The sequence below is a fragment of the Cibotium barometz genome, chromosome 62, assembly GCF_041138505.1.
Source record: "Cibotium barometz isolate CiBa-2024 chromosome 62, ASM4113850v1, whole genome shotgun sequence".
NCBI classification, from domain to species: domain Eukaryota; kingdom Viridiplantae; phylum Streptophyta; class Polypodiopsida; order Cyatheales; family Cibotiaceae; genus Cibotium; species Cibotium barometz.
In genome coordinates, this window is record NC_141107.1 from 35723954 (window position 1) to 35742140 (window position 18187).

Below are 18187 nucleotides of genomic sequence, written 5' to 3' on the forward strand. Positions count from 1 at the left end.
ACTAAAGGTAAATATGATTCCCACTTACCTTGCTGATCGTGGACATAACACTTCAGCACATCAAAGGCCAACTGGTTATAGATTTCTGTCTGGCCATCAGTCTGTGGGTGAAATGCACTGGAACCAAAGTTATCAAACAATGCCCTTCAAAAATGATTGGTAAACTTGGCATCTTGGTCTGACACTATGGTCCTAGGGATCCCGTCAATTGGGTACCAATGCCGAATGAACAAATGAGCAACATCCTCAGCGGTCACATTGGCCCTGCAAGGGATAAGCATAACAAATTTGCTAAATCTATCAACAATAGTCAAGCACTGAGTATTACGCTTACCCGGACTGGAAGGTAGATTCGTGACAAAATCCATGGATATATCTTGGAAAGGTCCTTCGAGAATCGGTAAAGGCTGTAACAACCCTATCTTCTTCCCACCAGGAGCTTTCACTTTCTAACAAATGTCACACTGTTGCACATGTGCAAACATATCTCGCCTAATTCTTGGCCAATAATACTGCCGTTCAAACTTCTCCAGAGTTGAATTCATGCCCCGATGACCACCAGTGATGGTGTCATGGGCGTCATGGAGAAGAGGTGCCTTGAACGACTTCATGACACAAAGTCGGCCTTTGTAGAAAAGCCTCCGCGTACGTGTGCTTCATGTCATCTAGTCTCATACCAGCAAAGCACTGGCATTGTCTGAATCCAATGTAATGCTTGATGGTCAGTGTGAACCTCAAATTCACGGCCATAAAGGAAATGTTTCCAATGTTTCAAGGCCTGAATGACTTCGAGGAGTTTTCGATTGTCGATTGAGTAATTCTTTTTCGCAGGCAGTAACTTACGAGACATGTAAGCTACTGGATGGCCATTCTGTTGTAATACACCTCCAATTGCGATGTTACTCGCATCGGTGATCACTTGGAACAGCCGCTCGTCCCATGACGCAAGCGCTAGACAAGGCGATTTTGACAAAGCCACCTTGAGGTTCTTGAATGCCTTCAACGCTCGTGGAGTCATTGGAATCCGCTGCCTTCTAGTCTTGACACCCTTTAGCAGATCGGTGAGATCCACCGAGAGGTCAAAAAAGCGTCTTCGAAAATGGCTGTCCTAAACATACGCACCTCCCACGAGATTTGCATGTCAAGGCCATAAAGGAACTGCCCTTCTTGTCCTCGTTAGATAAGCCCAACTGCAAACATAAGTTTGAAATCTGATTGGCAAACTGAAGGACCGGTTGCGTGCTTTGACGCGCTTCCTAAACTCGTCTTCGAGTCGCTCAAGGTAAGGGGGTGGTAGAAACCGCCGCTTAAGGTCGAGGACAAACTCGTCCCAAACATAAGCCGCCATACCTAATCTGGTGTGGGGATGAGCCCACTGGGTCCACCAAGGAATGGCCTCACCTTCCAAATACCAACTAGCCAAGATCACTCTGTCAGTATCAGTTTTTCTAATTGCAGCAAAATATGCTTCAAACTAATGCAACTAGGAATAAAGAGTTGTGGGATTGAGTTTACCATTATACTTACTGAAGTTCATTTTCTCGGGAAAATGACTGGAGGAAGCCGCTGGTGTCATTCTTGCGTCCAAAGCCGCAAGGTATCTTTTGTGTTCCACGTGTCGCCTGGCGTCGTCTTGTGCAGCAGCACGGGCTATTGCCGCACGGTCTTCCATTTGTCGAATCTCCAATGTACGCAGTACGCATTTGCACCTCGAGCATAGAACTCAGCTGCGGTCGTGACCCTTCAAAAGGGTCATTTTGTAGAGGATCTGGAATCTGGGAAACGGAAGGAGAGGGAGGGGGAGATGGAAAAAGAGGAGCTGGAGAACAGGTGCGCTCTTCCAGGGCCAAGATTTGCGCCTTCTGCTCTTCCAATTTGGTACCATGTTCTTGTGATTGCTTGCATCATATGTTGGAACATCTCCGATACTCATACCTGATGCCCTAGATGGACTGCCTGGTGCACTTTGGTCCCAAGGTTGTCGTTCTCTCTCGTCATCGTAGCTTGCCATAGGAGGAAAATGCACTTCCTTTCCAGAGTGCAATTTGACCATCCACTGTGTGTGCGAGAGGCTTCCGGAGGCTGAAAACCAACTGTCCTTCGAGGAACAGGAGTCACACCGAAAGGGGGTGGTCCACCGGAGTCTAAAACCAACCGCACGGTTGAGAAAATTTTTTCTTTCTTTTTTTCTGGTTTTTCTGGCTTCTTCACGCTTGAAGAAGGCTCTGATACCAATGTAACATGTGGAAGCTTCGGGGTCGAATTGGTAACTTCAATGCTCAGAATTCAACAATCTTTCATGACGAATATAATGCACAAAACTGAAGTAGATGTGCAGAAAGAGAGAGAGAGAGAGAGAGAGAGAGAGAGAGAGAGAGAGAGAGAGAGAGAGAGAGAGAGAGAGAGTAGAAGAGGACACAGTATTGGGTCCCAAATACCCTCTGTAGGGCCCCCACCACGAATGGTGTATTTGCTTTATTAGAATGATGCAAATCAGCAAAATAAAGACTGAAATCTTGACCTTCACCTTTCACCTTGCGTTAAACTTTCCCTTGGCTGTCCAGGCCTGTCAAATCCCCATAGGATCACCTTGTAGAATGCTCTTGCTACAAGACTCGAAACCTGCAAACAAACCAAACAAACGTGAAGGGGGTGCAGGCCTAACTCACCTCCCAACCTTGACAGTTGTGAGCAAGCCCACAAGACTTGGCTGTCCCCACCGAGCCACGAGCTGAGCTAACTAGATGGACATACCGACCAATCTCTACCTCGTGACGTCCCATACCGCCACGAAGCTACCCTCGCGGGCCTCGAGACTGTTGCCGGCCTCGGCCGCATAAAGCAGGTGCACGTCTGCACTAGATCCAGGCTCCTGACCATAGAGCTCTCACAAAGACACGCGAGACTCTATGAACTAATGACTAACCTTGGCCACCCTTTTATAGGCTCTTGGCCGGTCATCGGGCGTCCACACTTGGACGCCCGCCCGTCCATACTTGGATGCCCGCCCATTAGTCTATCCCTAACTCAGCTTGCCAATCAGCCTGCCTAGCTCCAAGCTTCCCCAAACCTTGAAGCTAGTCTTGTGTGCGTGTAGCACACGGTAGATACACACTGTGCACATGACATACTCCCCTTCCTCTAAGAGCTCACTCCTGAGCTCACTAAAAAGCCAAGGTAATCTCTCTGAAGAGTAGTCAATGTCTCCCATGTAGCGTCCTCCTCAACACGATCCTTCCACTTGATCTTGTATTCCGTGATAAGCGTATTACAGAATCTTCTTTCACGAAATCCAAGAATCTTTTCAGGTTCATGTGGAATAAATGTCATGTCCTCGACATCTATGATTTCTTGAGGAGTAACTAACTGATCTATTCCACCCAATACTTCCTTAAGTCTACTGACATGAAATATAGGATGAACTTTCACATGAGAAGGCAAATCCAATTCATATGCGACCACGATATTTAGGGGATAATTTCGGAGATCGACCTATCCGTAAAGTCTCGGAATCTTTCGGAACTCGCAAATACACCATCATTCCTTCAGAGAACTCTCTGGGTGAACGATGTCTATTAGAATAAAATCTGTCTCTATCTTGAGCACTTCTAATAGATTCTTTCGCAACTTGTAACATTTCTTGCATATCTTGCAAAAAATTACGTGCTGCATCATGCCTGAAAATCCCACTGTAACAGGTGATCTAGGTTGAAAACCATACATAAGCATGAAAGGACTGAAACTTGTACTCGTATGCTTAGTACTGTTATATGTAAATTCTAACATAGGAAGATAATCCTCCCATGAACTCTGTCTTTTGAATACATATGCTTGACGCATATCCTCCAAAATCTGATTCACTCTTTCAGTCTGGCCAGCAGATTGAGGATGATATGAGGAACTCAAATTCAAAGTTGTTTCCAACTTCTCAAAAACAAGTCTCCAAAAGTCACTTGTAAACTTAGAGTCCCTATCATTGACTATGTCCTGCGGTAACCGTACAGTCTAAACAATTGCTCGATAAACTGCCTTGCTAATTGCGTAGCTGTAATGGTCTTCCGTGTCGGTAAAAATCTAGCCATTTTTGTGAAGCGATCTACCACAAATAGAATCGTGGCCTTGACTTGTTCTTGGCAATCCAGTAATAAAATCCATGGAAATATTTTCCCATTTATTACCTGGGATTTGCAAAGGATGCAACAACCCAGCCTGTCTAAAGCGTTCAGCTTTATTTGCTTGACACAACTAGGAAAGCCAACATTTTCTTGTCAGGCTTGCTTGGGTTTATATACTGTCGAGGCTGTGTGCAATGGAATGGCTGCCCTTGTGGACTGTCCTGGCTGCTACAGGCAGCCACCATGGCCTGGCCGACTGGCTGGCCAAGGCCATGGCCGACGGGTGGCCCGTGCCTCTAGGCCTGGCCGCCTTGCTGTCCAGGCCACCTTGAGGCTGGCCGACAGCAGGCTGGCCTATTCTTGGGCCTCCTGGCCCCCTATAGAGTGGCCTTTAAAGACCTCCCTATGCAAGAGAAAAGGAGTCTTGAGTCCCTTTTTGAGGTAGCCCAAGGAACTGCTCCCTTGTCTACATGCAACCTACATGCCTACACAGATGTCCGGCACTTGGTCGCAGACCAGATACTTAGATCACCTGACATCATTCCAGAGGGAGACTCACAGCGCGGACTAGCACTGCTTCATGTGCAGGACAATGCACACCTGACCTTGGATGCATAGAGTGGAACATTGGCTGACTTGTCCCGAACTCGGCTCACATGGGACCAGTTTCCACTCTAGGTCCTGCACCTTCTTGTTTAGATATGTCCACGTGGCATCCAAGTGTGGGATACACGTGACATGAGGCCTTGAGAAACATAGCAGTATCATCAGCAAGCTCAGAGTCCGAAAGCTCATCCTTAGTGGCAGTCACTGTGCAAGGGCAAACTCAACTAGAATCTCCAACACTGGAGCGAAGAAAAATGCTCGTAGCCTCGGCAGCAATGAGATACGATAGGTCTAAGGGGCATACCTGTCGTACAGTGCGAGAGATCTAGAAGTGATAACCAATACCACCTGTCATGTGCAAGTATGCCCATGGACATGTTCCTCAGCTAGTCCAGAAGGGGCAGGCAGAAAAAGAATGATAAGAACCAGAAGTTGGAGCATCAAGTGCTGTTTGGGCTAGTGTGGACTTGGATCCTTGTTGGGTGTACCAGAGCAGAGCAGGAGCTGTCACCTGAGACAGAAAGGCTGTCGGCTGAACCAGAACAAAGGCGGTTATAGGCGCATCACATATATGGATTATATGACCAGTCGGCTAGCCGAGTGCTGGTCTGCCAGCACTCCATGAAGTCCAAGAGCCTATAAATAGGCAGTTTTGCTCATGGATGAACTCATTCGTTTCCTCATGGAATGGGTCTTAGAGTAGGACAAATTTTGGGTGTTTACCACCTTTTATGTAAGACAGCCTATGGCTGTAGATTAGGGTACCTTTTTGTACCATAAGAATATACTGAATTTCCAGCATATCTCTCTCTCTCTACTCTCCCTTCTGTCTACGTTTTTGCATCAGCATGTTCTAAGTGGTGTTTAGGTCAGAAAGAAGACTCTTAGAGCTTCCACGTGTTACATTGGTATCAGAGCATCAGGCTCAGCAAAGCTAAACATTGATTCAGTCCCATATGATGGTGTACAGGTCCAAGGTACAGGAAAGTACACGGATACGAAGCCCAAGGGAAGGAACACAGGAACAGGAAGAGCTCCCAGGAGGTTTGTTGGTGGTGTTCCACAAAGCTAGAGGGGATGGCAGTCTTGTGAGCCAGATAGGTTCTCGGGCAACGGTCCCAAGGGAGGATTATCCTCCAAGGGGTGATGTGAGAGTGCCAGACTCATTTCTCAGGAATGAAGACCAAGACAATGTTCAAAGAGAGGGCAGGAATGGATTGGGGACTGGAAGGAACAGATGCAGAGATTTTATTCATAGTTAGAGTGGTTTTGGAGACTGGGCCGGGTTTTCAGTGATAAAAAGGGTTGCCATAGATGGATGGATGACAGAGGGACGCTTGGAACAGAATGGGATGATGACAGTCATCCAAGGAAAAAGTTGGAATCCTGTCATCAAGTTTAGCAGAGGGGGATGTCATGTGCAAGTATGTATGCCCATGGACATGTTCCTCAACTAGTCCAGAAGGGGCAGCTAGAAAAAGAATGATAAGAACCAGAATTTGGAGCATCAAGTGCTGTTTGGGCTAGTGTGGACTTGGAGAAGGACTTGGATCCTTGTTGGCTGTACCAGAGCAGAGCAGGAGCTGTCGGCTGAGACAGAAAGGCTGTCGGCTAAACCAGAACAAAGGCGGCTACAGATGAACCAGAACAAAGGCGGCTACAGGCGCATCACATATATGGATTATATGACCAGTCGGCTGGCTGACTGCTGGTCGGCCAGCACTCCATGAAGTCCAAGAGCCTATAAATATGCAGTTTTGCTCATGGATGAACTCATTCATTCCCTCATGGAATGGGTCTTAGAGTAGGACAGATTTTGGGTGTTTACCACTTTTTATGTAAGGCAGCCTATGGCTGTAGATTAGGGTCCCTTTCGACCAAGTGAACATGCATCAAGAAAGTGCACAGCCAGCTCCAAAGGGAGGGCTGCCAGAAGCCAATCTCTAACTTGAGAGCGGGCAGGGTAAGCGCCATAGACTCTCCCAATGAGAGTGGGCTTCATTTCATTATCGATGTCGCTTTGCAGGATGAGAAGTGCGTCTTGTGAAAAATTGATAGTTCTCATGGCCTGTGAGAGTGGCAGAAGCCATAATGCCAATCAAGGGACGGGCGGCCAACTTGAATACAGGAGGAGTTTTCCGTAAGCTGCGCAAGCAACAAAGCGGGAGGGGCAGGAAGAAGGGCTGGAAAAGAGGCGAGGAGGGGTTGAAGAGGAAGGGAGGCGGGATGAATGCAGAGGAGGCGGGAGCTGGGTGAGAAGGTGGGCAGGAGCACTGGCAGGCAGGAGAGAGAATGGGCAAGAGAGGGCGGATGGCAGGAGATGAGAATCTGGGCAGCAGGTGGAAGGCACTCAGGAAAGGAGAATGTGGGCAGGAACACTGGCAGGCAGGTGACGGGCAGGAGCACTGGCGGGCAGGAGAGAGGACGGGTAGGAGAGAAGGTGGACGGCAGGAATGGAGAAGGTGGGCAGCAGGCGGAAGGCGCTCAGGTACAGGGAGGGGAGTGCACAGCAGTAAGGGGAGCTTCCTCCTTGATTTCCAACTTTTTGGAACTCGTAGCATGTCAATAAAGAACAAGGTTCATTCTCTCCTACTTTAGACATTCCACTTATACATAGTCCTTCACTAATTAGGGCTTGCATGTGACAGTAAAGATGTGGCTGCCCTAGGATTTCCTTGTGCTTTTCTGTAGGAAAAAGAACTAAACCCACTTCTTTGTTTTTTTTTCTTTTGGGCTTCCATTTTCTGTTCTTTGTATATTCAGCCATGTAAACTGAGCCACACTTGTCATAATCTAGCAAAATGAGAATTAAAATGATTGACTTGAAGAGTTCACATATATTCCATGACTTCACTATTAGCTCTATTAGCTGTTTTGCTATGCATGCAATCACTGTGCATCATATGTTCTCTCTATACTGCATGGGATTGACCCACCATGACACTACGAACCATTTCCATGTTGGAGTAAAGCATGGATTGTTGTACACAATCTATACAAGGATTTTTTTGGAGCTACTTTGTAAATGTCCCATCCTGAAATTTAAGACACGGTGGATCTAAAGCAAACACTTATCATATACATCTTTCTCCACTTTGAGAACTGATGGCATGAGGAGTGCTAGTCTTAACTTGTGGTTTGGGTGATGCTGCTGCTGCTCATTTTTAACTGCTTGCAAAAAAAAAAGAAAATGATGCCCCTTTTATTGATCAGAATATTACACAGTGTGTCCAAACATAAAGCTTATAATGTATGACCCTGTGTTTCTTTCTAGTGTTGGAAGCAGTAACTCGACCATAGGTGAAATGTTCATCACAAGCAAGTGCTTTGGTATTGTATTTACAGCTTGGCAATGCAACCTACTTGGGCAGTGAGATGGGTGCAGAAACGCTGGTCAAATGTACTGTTTTTCCAGCATACAAGAGGTTGTGATCTTCTACTTTTAAAAAAAAAAATGAAAGTGTATTTTTATTAATAATAAGAAAAGAGTGGGATAGTCTTCTCAAACAATCAAGAGAAGAACTACCCACAGAAACTGCTCAATCCAAAATCCTCTTCGTGAGTAGATTCATTGCAACAGACTCCAGTCTGTTTATACTCACCAGACTAGCAATGTTAGCTTTCACTAAGCAAATAACTTTCTTAGGATCTACACTTTGCATGCCATCATTAACAAAGACCAGAGTGTTCCTCGTAGACCATATTTCCCACAGGCATGTAAATCTTGCAAATCCAAAAAGGCTATTACTCTCCTCTGCTGGATCAATCTTTTTACCCAAAACCCAATGGGACCATGTACATTGCAGCCCAAAAATGTTCCCCCCCATTTAGAGAGCTGTGTCCAAAAGGATCTTAATGCCGGGCAATCCCAAAAGGCATGCTTGAAATCCTCCATGGCTGTTTTGCATCTTGTGATCTTCAACTTTATGTTAATATCCCATAATTTTACTGAGAATGTTCATCATTACGTTGCGTTTAGGAATTGCTTTAGATTGTATACAGTAAATTGCATAGCAATTTGATGTTTTCTCTGCTCCCTTGCAGATCCAATTGTTGCTTTGACAATTGATGATGGGCCCCATCAGGATATCACCCCTGAGGTAATTTCGTGGTGATGTACGATTTGATTGGAATGGAACTGTTTTCCAATCTTATTTGCTGCTTGCAGCTTTGCTACACAAGATATATTCTTGTTTTCTGTGCTGCCTCTTGTTTGATCTATTATTGTCTTGCTTAATGATTCAGGAGTGTTCTTCTTGATTTCGAGTATGACCTTTAAAAGTTTACTGTTGTTTTTATTACCCGACTCAACTGATAACAGTGGGGGTTTCAATTGGTAACAGAACCTAGACAATTGCTGGCGGCTAGATTGACGTGGCCTTTCTACCCATTTTATTTGTTGCAATCACTCAGTACAAGAAGGCTGCTGCTATGAATATAACAACTTTTTTTTAAAAGCTGATTCTCTATGGAGTTTGACCAAGTTTCTTAGCTTTAACTTCTTGTAGAAGATTTATTTTGAATTTGCTGTATGCAAGTTGGGAGGTCTGCAGTTAGCAATGAAGCACACAGAGCATTTTCTACTTGTAGAGAGAGTGAAAACAACACGATGGACACAATAATGAGATTAGGGTGCAAGTACAAACGTGAGTGACTTAGTAAGTCACTTTAGTGTGTTCACATGCGGGGGAAAAAACCCTTGAGTGTGAAGGTAAAAAGTGCTCCGGTATCCCTAGTTCACATGGTCACTACTATAAATCTCACAGATTCCCCCTTAGTGATGATGTCAACATTGTAGAGAGATCTTACATATCAATCTCCAAAAGATGGTAAGCCTAAAGTTTTTCAAAAAGATTTAAACTTCTCCTTGGGCAGTGCCTTGGTGAACACATCTGCAGTATTGAGACATAAAAAATGCTGATCTCTCCTGCATGCAGCCTCTCTCTGACATATTGGTAGTGCACCTCAATGTGCTTAGTGTACGAGCATGGAAAACTAGGTTCCGTGCCATGACGATAGTAGTCCCGTCTGGCGTGGAACCTAGTTTTCCATGCTCGTACTAAGCACCTCAATGTGCTTAGAATGAACATGAAAAATTGGGTTGTGTGCCACGGCGATAGTAGTCTGATTGGTGTGGAACCCAGTTTTCGACGCGTGTACTAAGCACCTCAATGTGTTTAGTACGAGCATGAAAAACTAGGTTCTGTGCCACGGCGATAGCACTCTAACTGTCAGTGTGTGGCAAATTGTGATCCCACATGAAGATCTATCAATAGTCTTCTGAGCCATACACACTCAATTGTTGCTGTGAATGTTGCTTTGTACTCAGCTTCACAAGATGAAGTTGCCACTATTGATTGTTTCTTGCTCAACCAAGATATGCATGAAGTACCCAAAAGAAAGCAATTACCCCTAGTGGACACTCGAGTGTCAAAACAACCAGCTCAATCTAAATTGCTAAAAGCATGCAGCTGAATATCACCCCCCTAGCATAGAATGATCCAAGAGAGTGGGTGGCGTGTAAGTACTTGAAGACACGCTTCATAGCCTACCAATGCTTAGATCCTAGGCTATGCATGAATTTGCTAGCTGCTGGGACACACCATACTGAATGTTTTGTCTAATAATATTGCAGGAGTAAATCAAGCATTTAACAGTGTGGCTATAAATCATGGCATCAAATGGTTCACCGGCATCATGAAGATTCAACCTATAGTGCAGAAGGCATTTGACTTGATCTGGCCAAAGTGGCCGAGATTGTCAATTGGGAAGTACCACAGCCTGCTTATGACATCAGATCCTTTGTGGGTATATGCCAGGCATACTCCACCCACATAGACAAGTTTTCTGACCTCTCGGCAGATCTCACTAATCTGCTAAAGGGTGTCAAGACTAAAAGGCAACGGATTCGAACGACTCCACGAGCGTTGGAGGCATTCAAGAACCTCAAGGTGGCTTTGTCAGAAGTGCCTTGTTTAGCACTTGCCTCATGGGACGATCCGTTCTAGGTGATCACCGATGCGAGTAACATCGCAATTGGAGGTGTATTACAACAAAATGGTCATCATGTCTCGTAAGTTACCGCCTGCAGAAAAGAATTACTCGGTCTACGATCGGGAACTCCTCGCAGTTATACAGGCCTTGAAAAATTGGAAACATTTTCTTTATGGCCGTGACTTTGAGGTTCGCACTGACCATCAGGCATTACGTTGGATTCAGTCAATGCCAAGTGCACAGTGGAGTGACCGACAACACCGCTGGAGCCATATATTCTAGCAATTTGGTGGTATGATTGAGTACCTTCTAGGAAAGGCTAATCCAGTGGCCGATGCTTTGAGTCGGAAGGGACAGGTAACTTTGATTTAGACCACTAGACTCGACCTTGTTGGTACGGGACTCGACGACATGAAGCACACGTACGCGGATTCCGAGGAATCCGGGTACATAGTGGGAACAGGCATTGGATGCTACATGACCATGCCACTTTTTGATACGCGATGGCTTTTCTACAAAGGCCGACTGTGTCATGAAGTCGTTCAGGGCAGCTCTTCTCCATGACGCCCATGACACCATTACTGGTGGTCATAAGGGCATGAATTCGACTTTTGAGAAGTTAGAACGACAATACTATTGGCCAAAGATGAGGCGAGATGTGTTTTCATATGTACAACACTGTGATATTTGTCAAAAGGTGAAAGCTCCTCGTGGGAAGAAGATAGGGTTGTTACAGGCCTTGCTAATTCCTGAGGGACCTTTCCAAGATATTTCGATGGATTTTGTCACGAATATGCCTCCCAGTCCGGGTAAGTGTAATACTCAATGCTTGACTATAGTAGATAGATTTACTAAATTTGTTATGCTTATCCCATGCAAGGCCAATGTGACCGCCGAAGATGTTGCCCATTTGCTCATTTGGCATTGGTACCCGATTGGCGGGATCCCTAGGACCATAGTGTCAAACCTATCAGAATTGAGAGCGCGGAAGCATACACACACACGCGAGATAGGAGAGAGAGAGAGTTGATAGGCAAGGCGGCCTTTGATTACAGCAAAAATGAGTGAATGTTACAATGGTGGGCAATTCCTTATATGCCTCCCAAATGAAGTTGGCCGACTCAACAAAGTGTAAACAAGATAAATAAATATATATCTTATCCGCTAAGAGACCATTCTCACGTGAGATGCATATTTCTAACACCCTCTCTGCAGCTCACAGTGAATAGAAAAATGAAGAAGTTGATGAAGATGCAACCATGGACCCTCCAGCACCGCGAATACTCGAATCACCTCGGAGTGAGCATCAATCAACGTGAGTCCCCGAAAACTGTAGACCACCATGATCAGCAAAGAAATCACCAAAGTAGATACAGAATTATGAGTCGAAGAAGAAGGTTCGTCCATTATCCCATGTCTCGTAACCACAAACAATCAGCTGGAGACACATCTCAGCCAATAGCTCCTACTAAACCAAGCTTTGTATAGTGCACATCCATAGCATAGTCACAAGGGACGGGGCACGGGGACGGGACGGGGACGGGACAGGGGACGGCCATAAGTAGGGAACGGGGACGGGGGAGGGAACGACACTCAAAAAATACTTTTTTTAAAATTTTTTCTACTCTACACTTATTCTACTTTGGAAGTACATCAAAATGAGCACAAATTTACACTAAAATGTTAAGCTCTTGAGTCATATTAATAATTAAGTAGATACAAAATGAGTCATGACTCAAGAGTCAGGAGTCAGGACTAAGCCTTAAGGAGGCAGAATACATGGACGGGCTCAAATGAGTCAATGACAAAAAAGTGCTGAAGACTAGAGCCTAGAGGCTAGAGCTAAGTAGTAAGGCCCATGAATCATGATCCATGAATGATCATCCACGTGAAGCGCTCGCCTCATGGTCATGGGTAGCTTGTGCCAAAGAAGCATCAAGCTCATCCTCAGTCTCATCCTCACTGGCATGCTGCTCTTGCACCTCATCCTCTTGTTGCTCTTCTTGTTGACTCATCTCCCACTCGGTGAAGGAATCTGCCTTCTTGGTCACGCTCTTGCAAAGCATTCGCAAGTTCGCGTTGACGAAGACAAGGTCATTGGCACGCTCTACCCCGAGTCGGTTCCTCTTCCTAGAGGCAATGTGGCTGTAGGTACTCCAAAGTTGCTCCAAGCAAGAGGAGCTGACGGCCTGGCTAAGTATGTGGATGGCAAGCTGCTGCAACTCCGGTCCATCTGAACCAACGTCCTCCCACCATAGAGCAGCACCAACTTTGGAGCGGTCAACCTGTGCATCATGACAGCCATAAGAGCCATGAAATGACCTGTACATCGAAAGCTGGTCCTTGATCTTGCGCCTAACCGATGCATCAGGCACAAGACGATCCAAGATGATCCTCCATCCAGCGCTCACCTCCCGGTCGCTCTCCTGCTTGTTGCCTTGGAATTCTGGGTCCACCAACATAAGCTGCTGCATGCAATGGAGAGTAGTAGGAATCCCACCTTCCTAGACACAAGGCATGGATCTCCTCGTATCTGTCTTCGTCAGGCACGAAGTCTTTCAACTTCTCTATCATGCGATCCATGGCCTCGTAGACCTTGCCTATGCATGGTTGCATAGCGTCTACAATCCTCAATAGGTGGACTATAGGCCTCACCATAGCATCTGTGGTCTTCACACGCTCCCACCAAGAGACGTCATCCGCCCGTAGCCTACACCCTTGGCCAGTGTTTGTATGGGACTCTTGCATGGTGACAAACTTGTCGCTAAGGAAAAGCCCCCTCAAAGCACCGCTACAATCCTTCAACCGGCCCAACATGAGAAAGTTGTAGGCAAACCGGGTGTCGGAATATTTGAGGAGAGAGAGACAGGACCTCTTGTTGAACTCATGCCGAAGTCTTTGGTGGTTGAGAACAAAGGAGACCATGGTGTTGGCCTCCTCAATGAGCGGGCTAATCCATGGTAATGTCTCGATGTCCTTGAGGAGGTTGTTTAGGCAATGAGCCATACAAAAGGACACCGTGACATGTCCATACATACCTTGGAGAAAAGCTCCCGCCGCCCTATTGGAAGGCTCCCCATCCGCAACAAAGCCCACTACATGCTCGGAGCCAACGATCTCCATGGTGGTAGCCCACTCCGCCGCAAGCACATGCGCGCTCTTCTGAGTGCCGGATGCATCATGAGATGAGATGAAGTACATCTCTCCCCGGGATTATGCAACCATGCCGTGAATACTCCTCTTGCGGGTGTCACTCCATCCATCCACAATGAGGGAGACTCCGTTCCTCTCCCATTGCCGCTTTGTGTTGTCGGCCGCTTGCTCTACAATGTGCTTCTCCTTTTCTCGAGCAATGTAGTGCACAAGCTCTCGGATGAGGGGGGTGTATAGGTTGAGCCATACTCCCCAATCTTCTTAACCATGACCTTGAAGTATTCCGACCTACTCAAGAAAGTAATTTACTAATGAGAAGGGGACTAGGATGATGAAAACATGAATGATGAATTGGCAATGATCGATTGCACTTACCTAGCCGCTTGAAAGGCAATGTGGTTGTGGAAGAAGAAGCGGGCCACCGCTATATCCACCTCCTCCTTCAACTTGGGGTTCCAATTCTCCCCAAGTGTAGATTGTCGCCGTGGGCCACGTAATGGTTGAGAGGCCGTGGAGATGGAGGGTGCCGGCGTCGTGGATGGAGTAACATTCCGACTTGATGGTGAAGGTGATGGTGTACATGATCCCGATCCACCACATGACTCCATTGTAGAGGCTTGAGTTCCTCTCCCCATCGTCGCGGGATCCACGGCCACTCGTGGTGTCCTTCTTGTCGCTTCGACTGCTTCGTAGACGCTAAGCTTGTCAAGAAGTTCCCGTCTATTCTCGGGCGTGACATTCATGCAAAACCTCACCTCATGCCCGCTCTCATGCAAGAGGTGGGCTCGCACTTTGTTGGCGCCACCCGTTCGCCGGTAGGGGCAAAGCTTGCATACCCATGGCCGAGAACCGCCTCCATGAGCGGATGGGGTGTAGTTAACCTCCTCCCACCATGTCCATCCCGTTGTCCTTCTACGAGAAGCCCCGGCACGTGAGGAGGATGCCATGGTTGAAGATGGCTTGACTCTTGAGCCTAGAGGAATGAGAGAGAGAGAGAAAGAAAGAAAGAAAGATTTTATTAACGTCTTCCAAAAGACCGAACTCGGCCTATGAGACAAATCGGAGTACCTGTATGGGGTATCCTCTGTCATCCCAACAAAATGAAAAAGTACTGAACTAAAAAGCTGAATCTGGGTGTGCAATAAGTACAATGAGTGGTGAAGGGGATGGAGCTCTACTACTAGGAGAATGCAAAGCTATATGCATGGAGTATACAATCATGATATGCAACCTAGCTAGCTCCATTCTGTACCATACTGGGGGTATAAAATGGTATACATCAATGAAGGGGGTGTCCACAGCTCCCTGAAGAACATGCCTGGGTGTGCTCTGAAGCGAGCTAGTCGCTTCGCACCTTCTCTGTAAAACTGAGCTCTGATCTCTGTCATCTCTCTCTGGTATAGGCGTGGTGTCCGAAAGCCAGGTGTCCTCTATCTCCTGCGGGCTCTAAGTGTCTCTGCTCTCTGGAGAGTAATTCCCTGCCGTGTAGGGGCTGGGACGGTGATGGATCTCTGAAAAAATGTAGTAATCTATGTCTGTCGTCCCCCCTCTGGAGCTGTCTGAGTCTGTAATGATGTCTCTCTGTGGCGCTGTATGTCTAGAATGAATCTTCCCAGTATGCGCTGGTCTGCTGCCTCAAAGATCTGGCGTAGGGAATGTGGCTCTCTGAATAAAATGGGATATCTCTCTTTGATGGCTGTGTATGCTCTGCATCTACATACATAATGCTCCTCACTCTCCACCTCCTCTCTGCACGATCTGCATACCCTCTCCTCTCGGGGGATCCGTGCTGCTCTGCCAGTCTCAATCTCCATCGGTGTGATGAAACTCTAAGCTGACCAATAGCCACTCGGGAGCCGTGTGGTAAAAAGCCCTCCATGTATCTAGGCCTCTCTATAAATCCATCATCAGTGATACTCATGAAGTGATCTCTGTAGTATAGCATCTTCAGTGGAAGAGGCTGTGTAGGCGATATCCATGTCTCTCGTGTATAGAGCTGCCATAGATCCTGTCTCAATACTCTGTTCCTCTCACTATGAGAGACGGATATGTGGTGCATCCCTGTCATACTGGAATGGTGGTAGATGATCCATGTCTAGGCCATGCTGTGAGAACCAATGTGTGACCTGTGCATACCATGATCCTCTGTCTCCTGCCGCCTCAGCTAGCTGTCTAGATGCCTCAAAAGCTCTGTATGACAATCTGTCCTATGGCATCTCTTTGAATCTGTCTAGCAGGCATATAGTCTGAAATATGGCCTCTACCGTCATAGGAGGCACAACAAACTCTGCTCGGATAATGTCATGAGGTACCGACGGTTTGCTGTGTATCATGCATGCCATCATGAGGGCCTGTGGTCTCTCTATCTGTGTCCACCAATGGGTAGCAAGGCCTGGCGCCCATACCGCTACTCCATACATCAATGCCGGTGTGACTAATGTGTCAAATAGCCACCCCTTCGTCCGGGGCTCCTGAAAATGCGCCTGGTGGCACTGTCTCTCTAGCATAGCCAATGCTGCATATCCCCGTGTCAATCTAGCTCTGGCTGCTGAACCCATGGTGAAGCGTGTGGCTGCTGGCAGAGAAGGTAACTCCCAGGTACACGTATGATGTCACCACCTCCACCTGGCGTCCTGCGAGAGTGAATGTCAGCTGACTCCTGCCCTGTCTCGATGTATGAAAGACCATAACCTTGGTTTTCCCAAGGTTCATAGTAAGACCTCTCTGTGTGCAGAAATCATCGAGTGCATGTAGATGCTGCTGTAGACCACCTGGAGACTCAGACTCTAATACAATATCATCAGCATAGAGCATAATATGTACTGAGGTACCTGCTAAATCAACTCCATCTCCGCCTCCCCGTGTAATGAAGTCAGCCACCTCATCAATGTATAACCCAAATAGCGTGGGGGAAAGTGGGCATCCTTGCTTCACACCAATGGTGCTAGCAATAGTCTCGGACATACCTCCTGGACATCTGACTCGCCCAAAAACCTGCTCATATAATGCATAGATGCCCCATGTCATATTTGCTGGTATGCCAAGAGACTGCAGGCGCTGAAAGAGCCTCTCTCGTGGTACTGTGTCAAATGCCTTGCGGAAATCCACAAAGCAGCAATAGAGCTTTCTCTTCCTCACTCTGGCCTGATCAATCATACATCTCAAAGTGAATACATGGTCAGTGGTAGAGAAAGCTCTCCTGAAGCCTGCCTGCCCTGATGAGCGTAAACCTGCTCGCTCAGCATATAAGCTAAGCTCTTGCTCCAGCACTGCACCATAGAGTTTGACCAGCACGTGGCCAACCATAACCGTCCTGTAGTTGCTCGGATCGAGCATATCCCCTGTTTTGTGAATCGGCACAATGGTGTGCATTGTCCACTCCGCAGGCAAACCCTCTGCTAGTGCCCTGTTAAACAGGAGTGCAAGAAAAGGAGCCAAAGAATCTACTGCATATATGAGATGCTCACCCTGCAGGCCCATATGGTCGGTGGCCCGTCCATGCTGTAGGCGGCGGATAGCTTCATGTACCATCGAGTGGGTAAAGAAGCTAGCTGTGGTAGGTCGAGGCTCCTGTGGCTGAGGTATAGGTGGCTGCTGTGGGGCGTGGTATAGGCCCTCTGCATATGTGTGCCATGTCTTTGGGTCTGCAATAGGTGTCGGTGTCCGGGGCTCTCTGAAGTGCCGCCATGAGACAGGGCTATCTCTACTCATGAAGAAATGAAAGATCTCTAGCTCCTGTATCTCTGCGAAGACCTCTCTCTCCTCGACTCCTAAGTCTCCTCATCTCTCTCCTCGACTCCTGCTCTGTGATGGCTCCCAAGGCTCTCTGTATGCGGAGCCATGGGTATAGGGCTCTGCACTCGTCATCATACCATCTGTTCTGGGGCATAGTCCCAGATTTCGCAGGCTCTCCCGAGTGTACACGATGTGGGAAGCTCTGTAATGCAGCCGTGTGAGAGAGAGAGAGAGAGAAATGAAATGATATATTAACATCTCTAAGAGGCCATAATGGCCTATGAGACCAAAACTGAGAGTACATCTGAAGTTGGTGTCTCATCAAAGAGAACAAGACTAAAAAGTACAATAAACTGATTGTCCTACAGTTATAAGAACAGAACTGCAAGACTCCGAGATGATACTGAGTAGAAAATACTGGAAAATACTGGAAAATGTATATCAGGTAGATCCATGTATGCTGATCAATTGAAGTGTTGCCCTCTCCTTAGATCAAGTATCTCCGCCATGAGGCTGTCTAGAATGGAGAGGTCATAGAAGCGAGGTAGGCGCCTCCGATGCCGAGCAATAATGGCTCTGATCTG

At 46.9% G+C, this 18187-nt stretch overlaps 1 protein-coding gene across 8 annotated transcripts in view; it reads left to right on the forward strand.

The window, feature by feature from the left end:
- The window catches only part of LOC147604415 (uncharacterized), a 146060-nt gene that overhangs the window by 19787 nt on the left and 108086 nt on the right, over positions 1 to 18187 (forward strand). For all 8 annotated transcript variants that reach the window (XR_015265450.1, XR_015265451.1, XM_086795521.1 and 5 more), the window contains exons 2-3: positions 8067 to 8146; positions 8766 to 8821. Coding sequence is in view for 6 of the 8 variants with exons in the window: in XM_086795517.1 (XP_086651643.1) it covers positions 8067 to 8146; positions 8766 to 8821 (136 nt within the window). In the remaining 2 variants the exon portion in view is untranslated. The remainder of the gene's footprint in view (positions 1 to 8066; positions 8147 to 8765; positions 8822 to 18187) is intronic.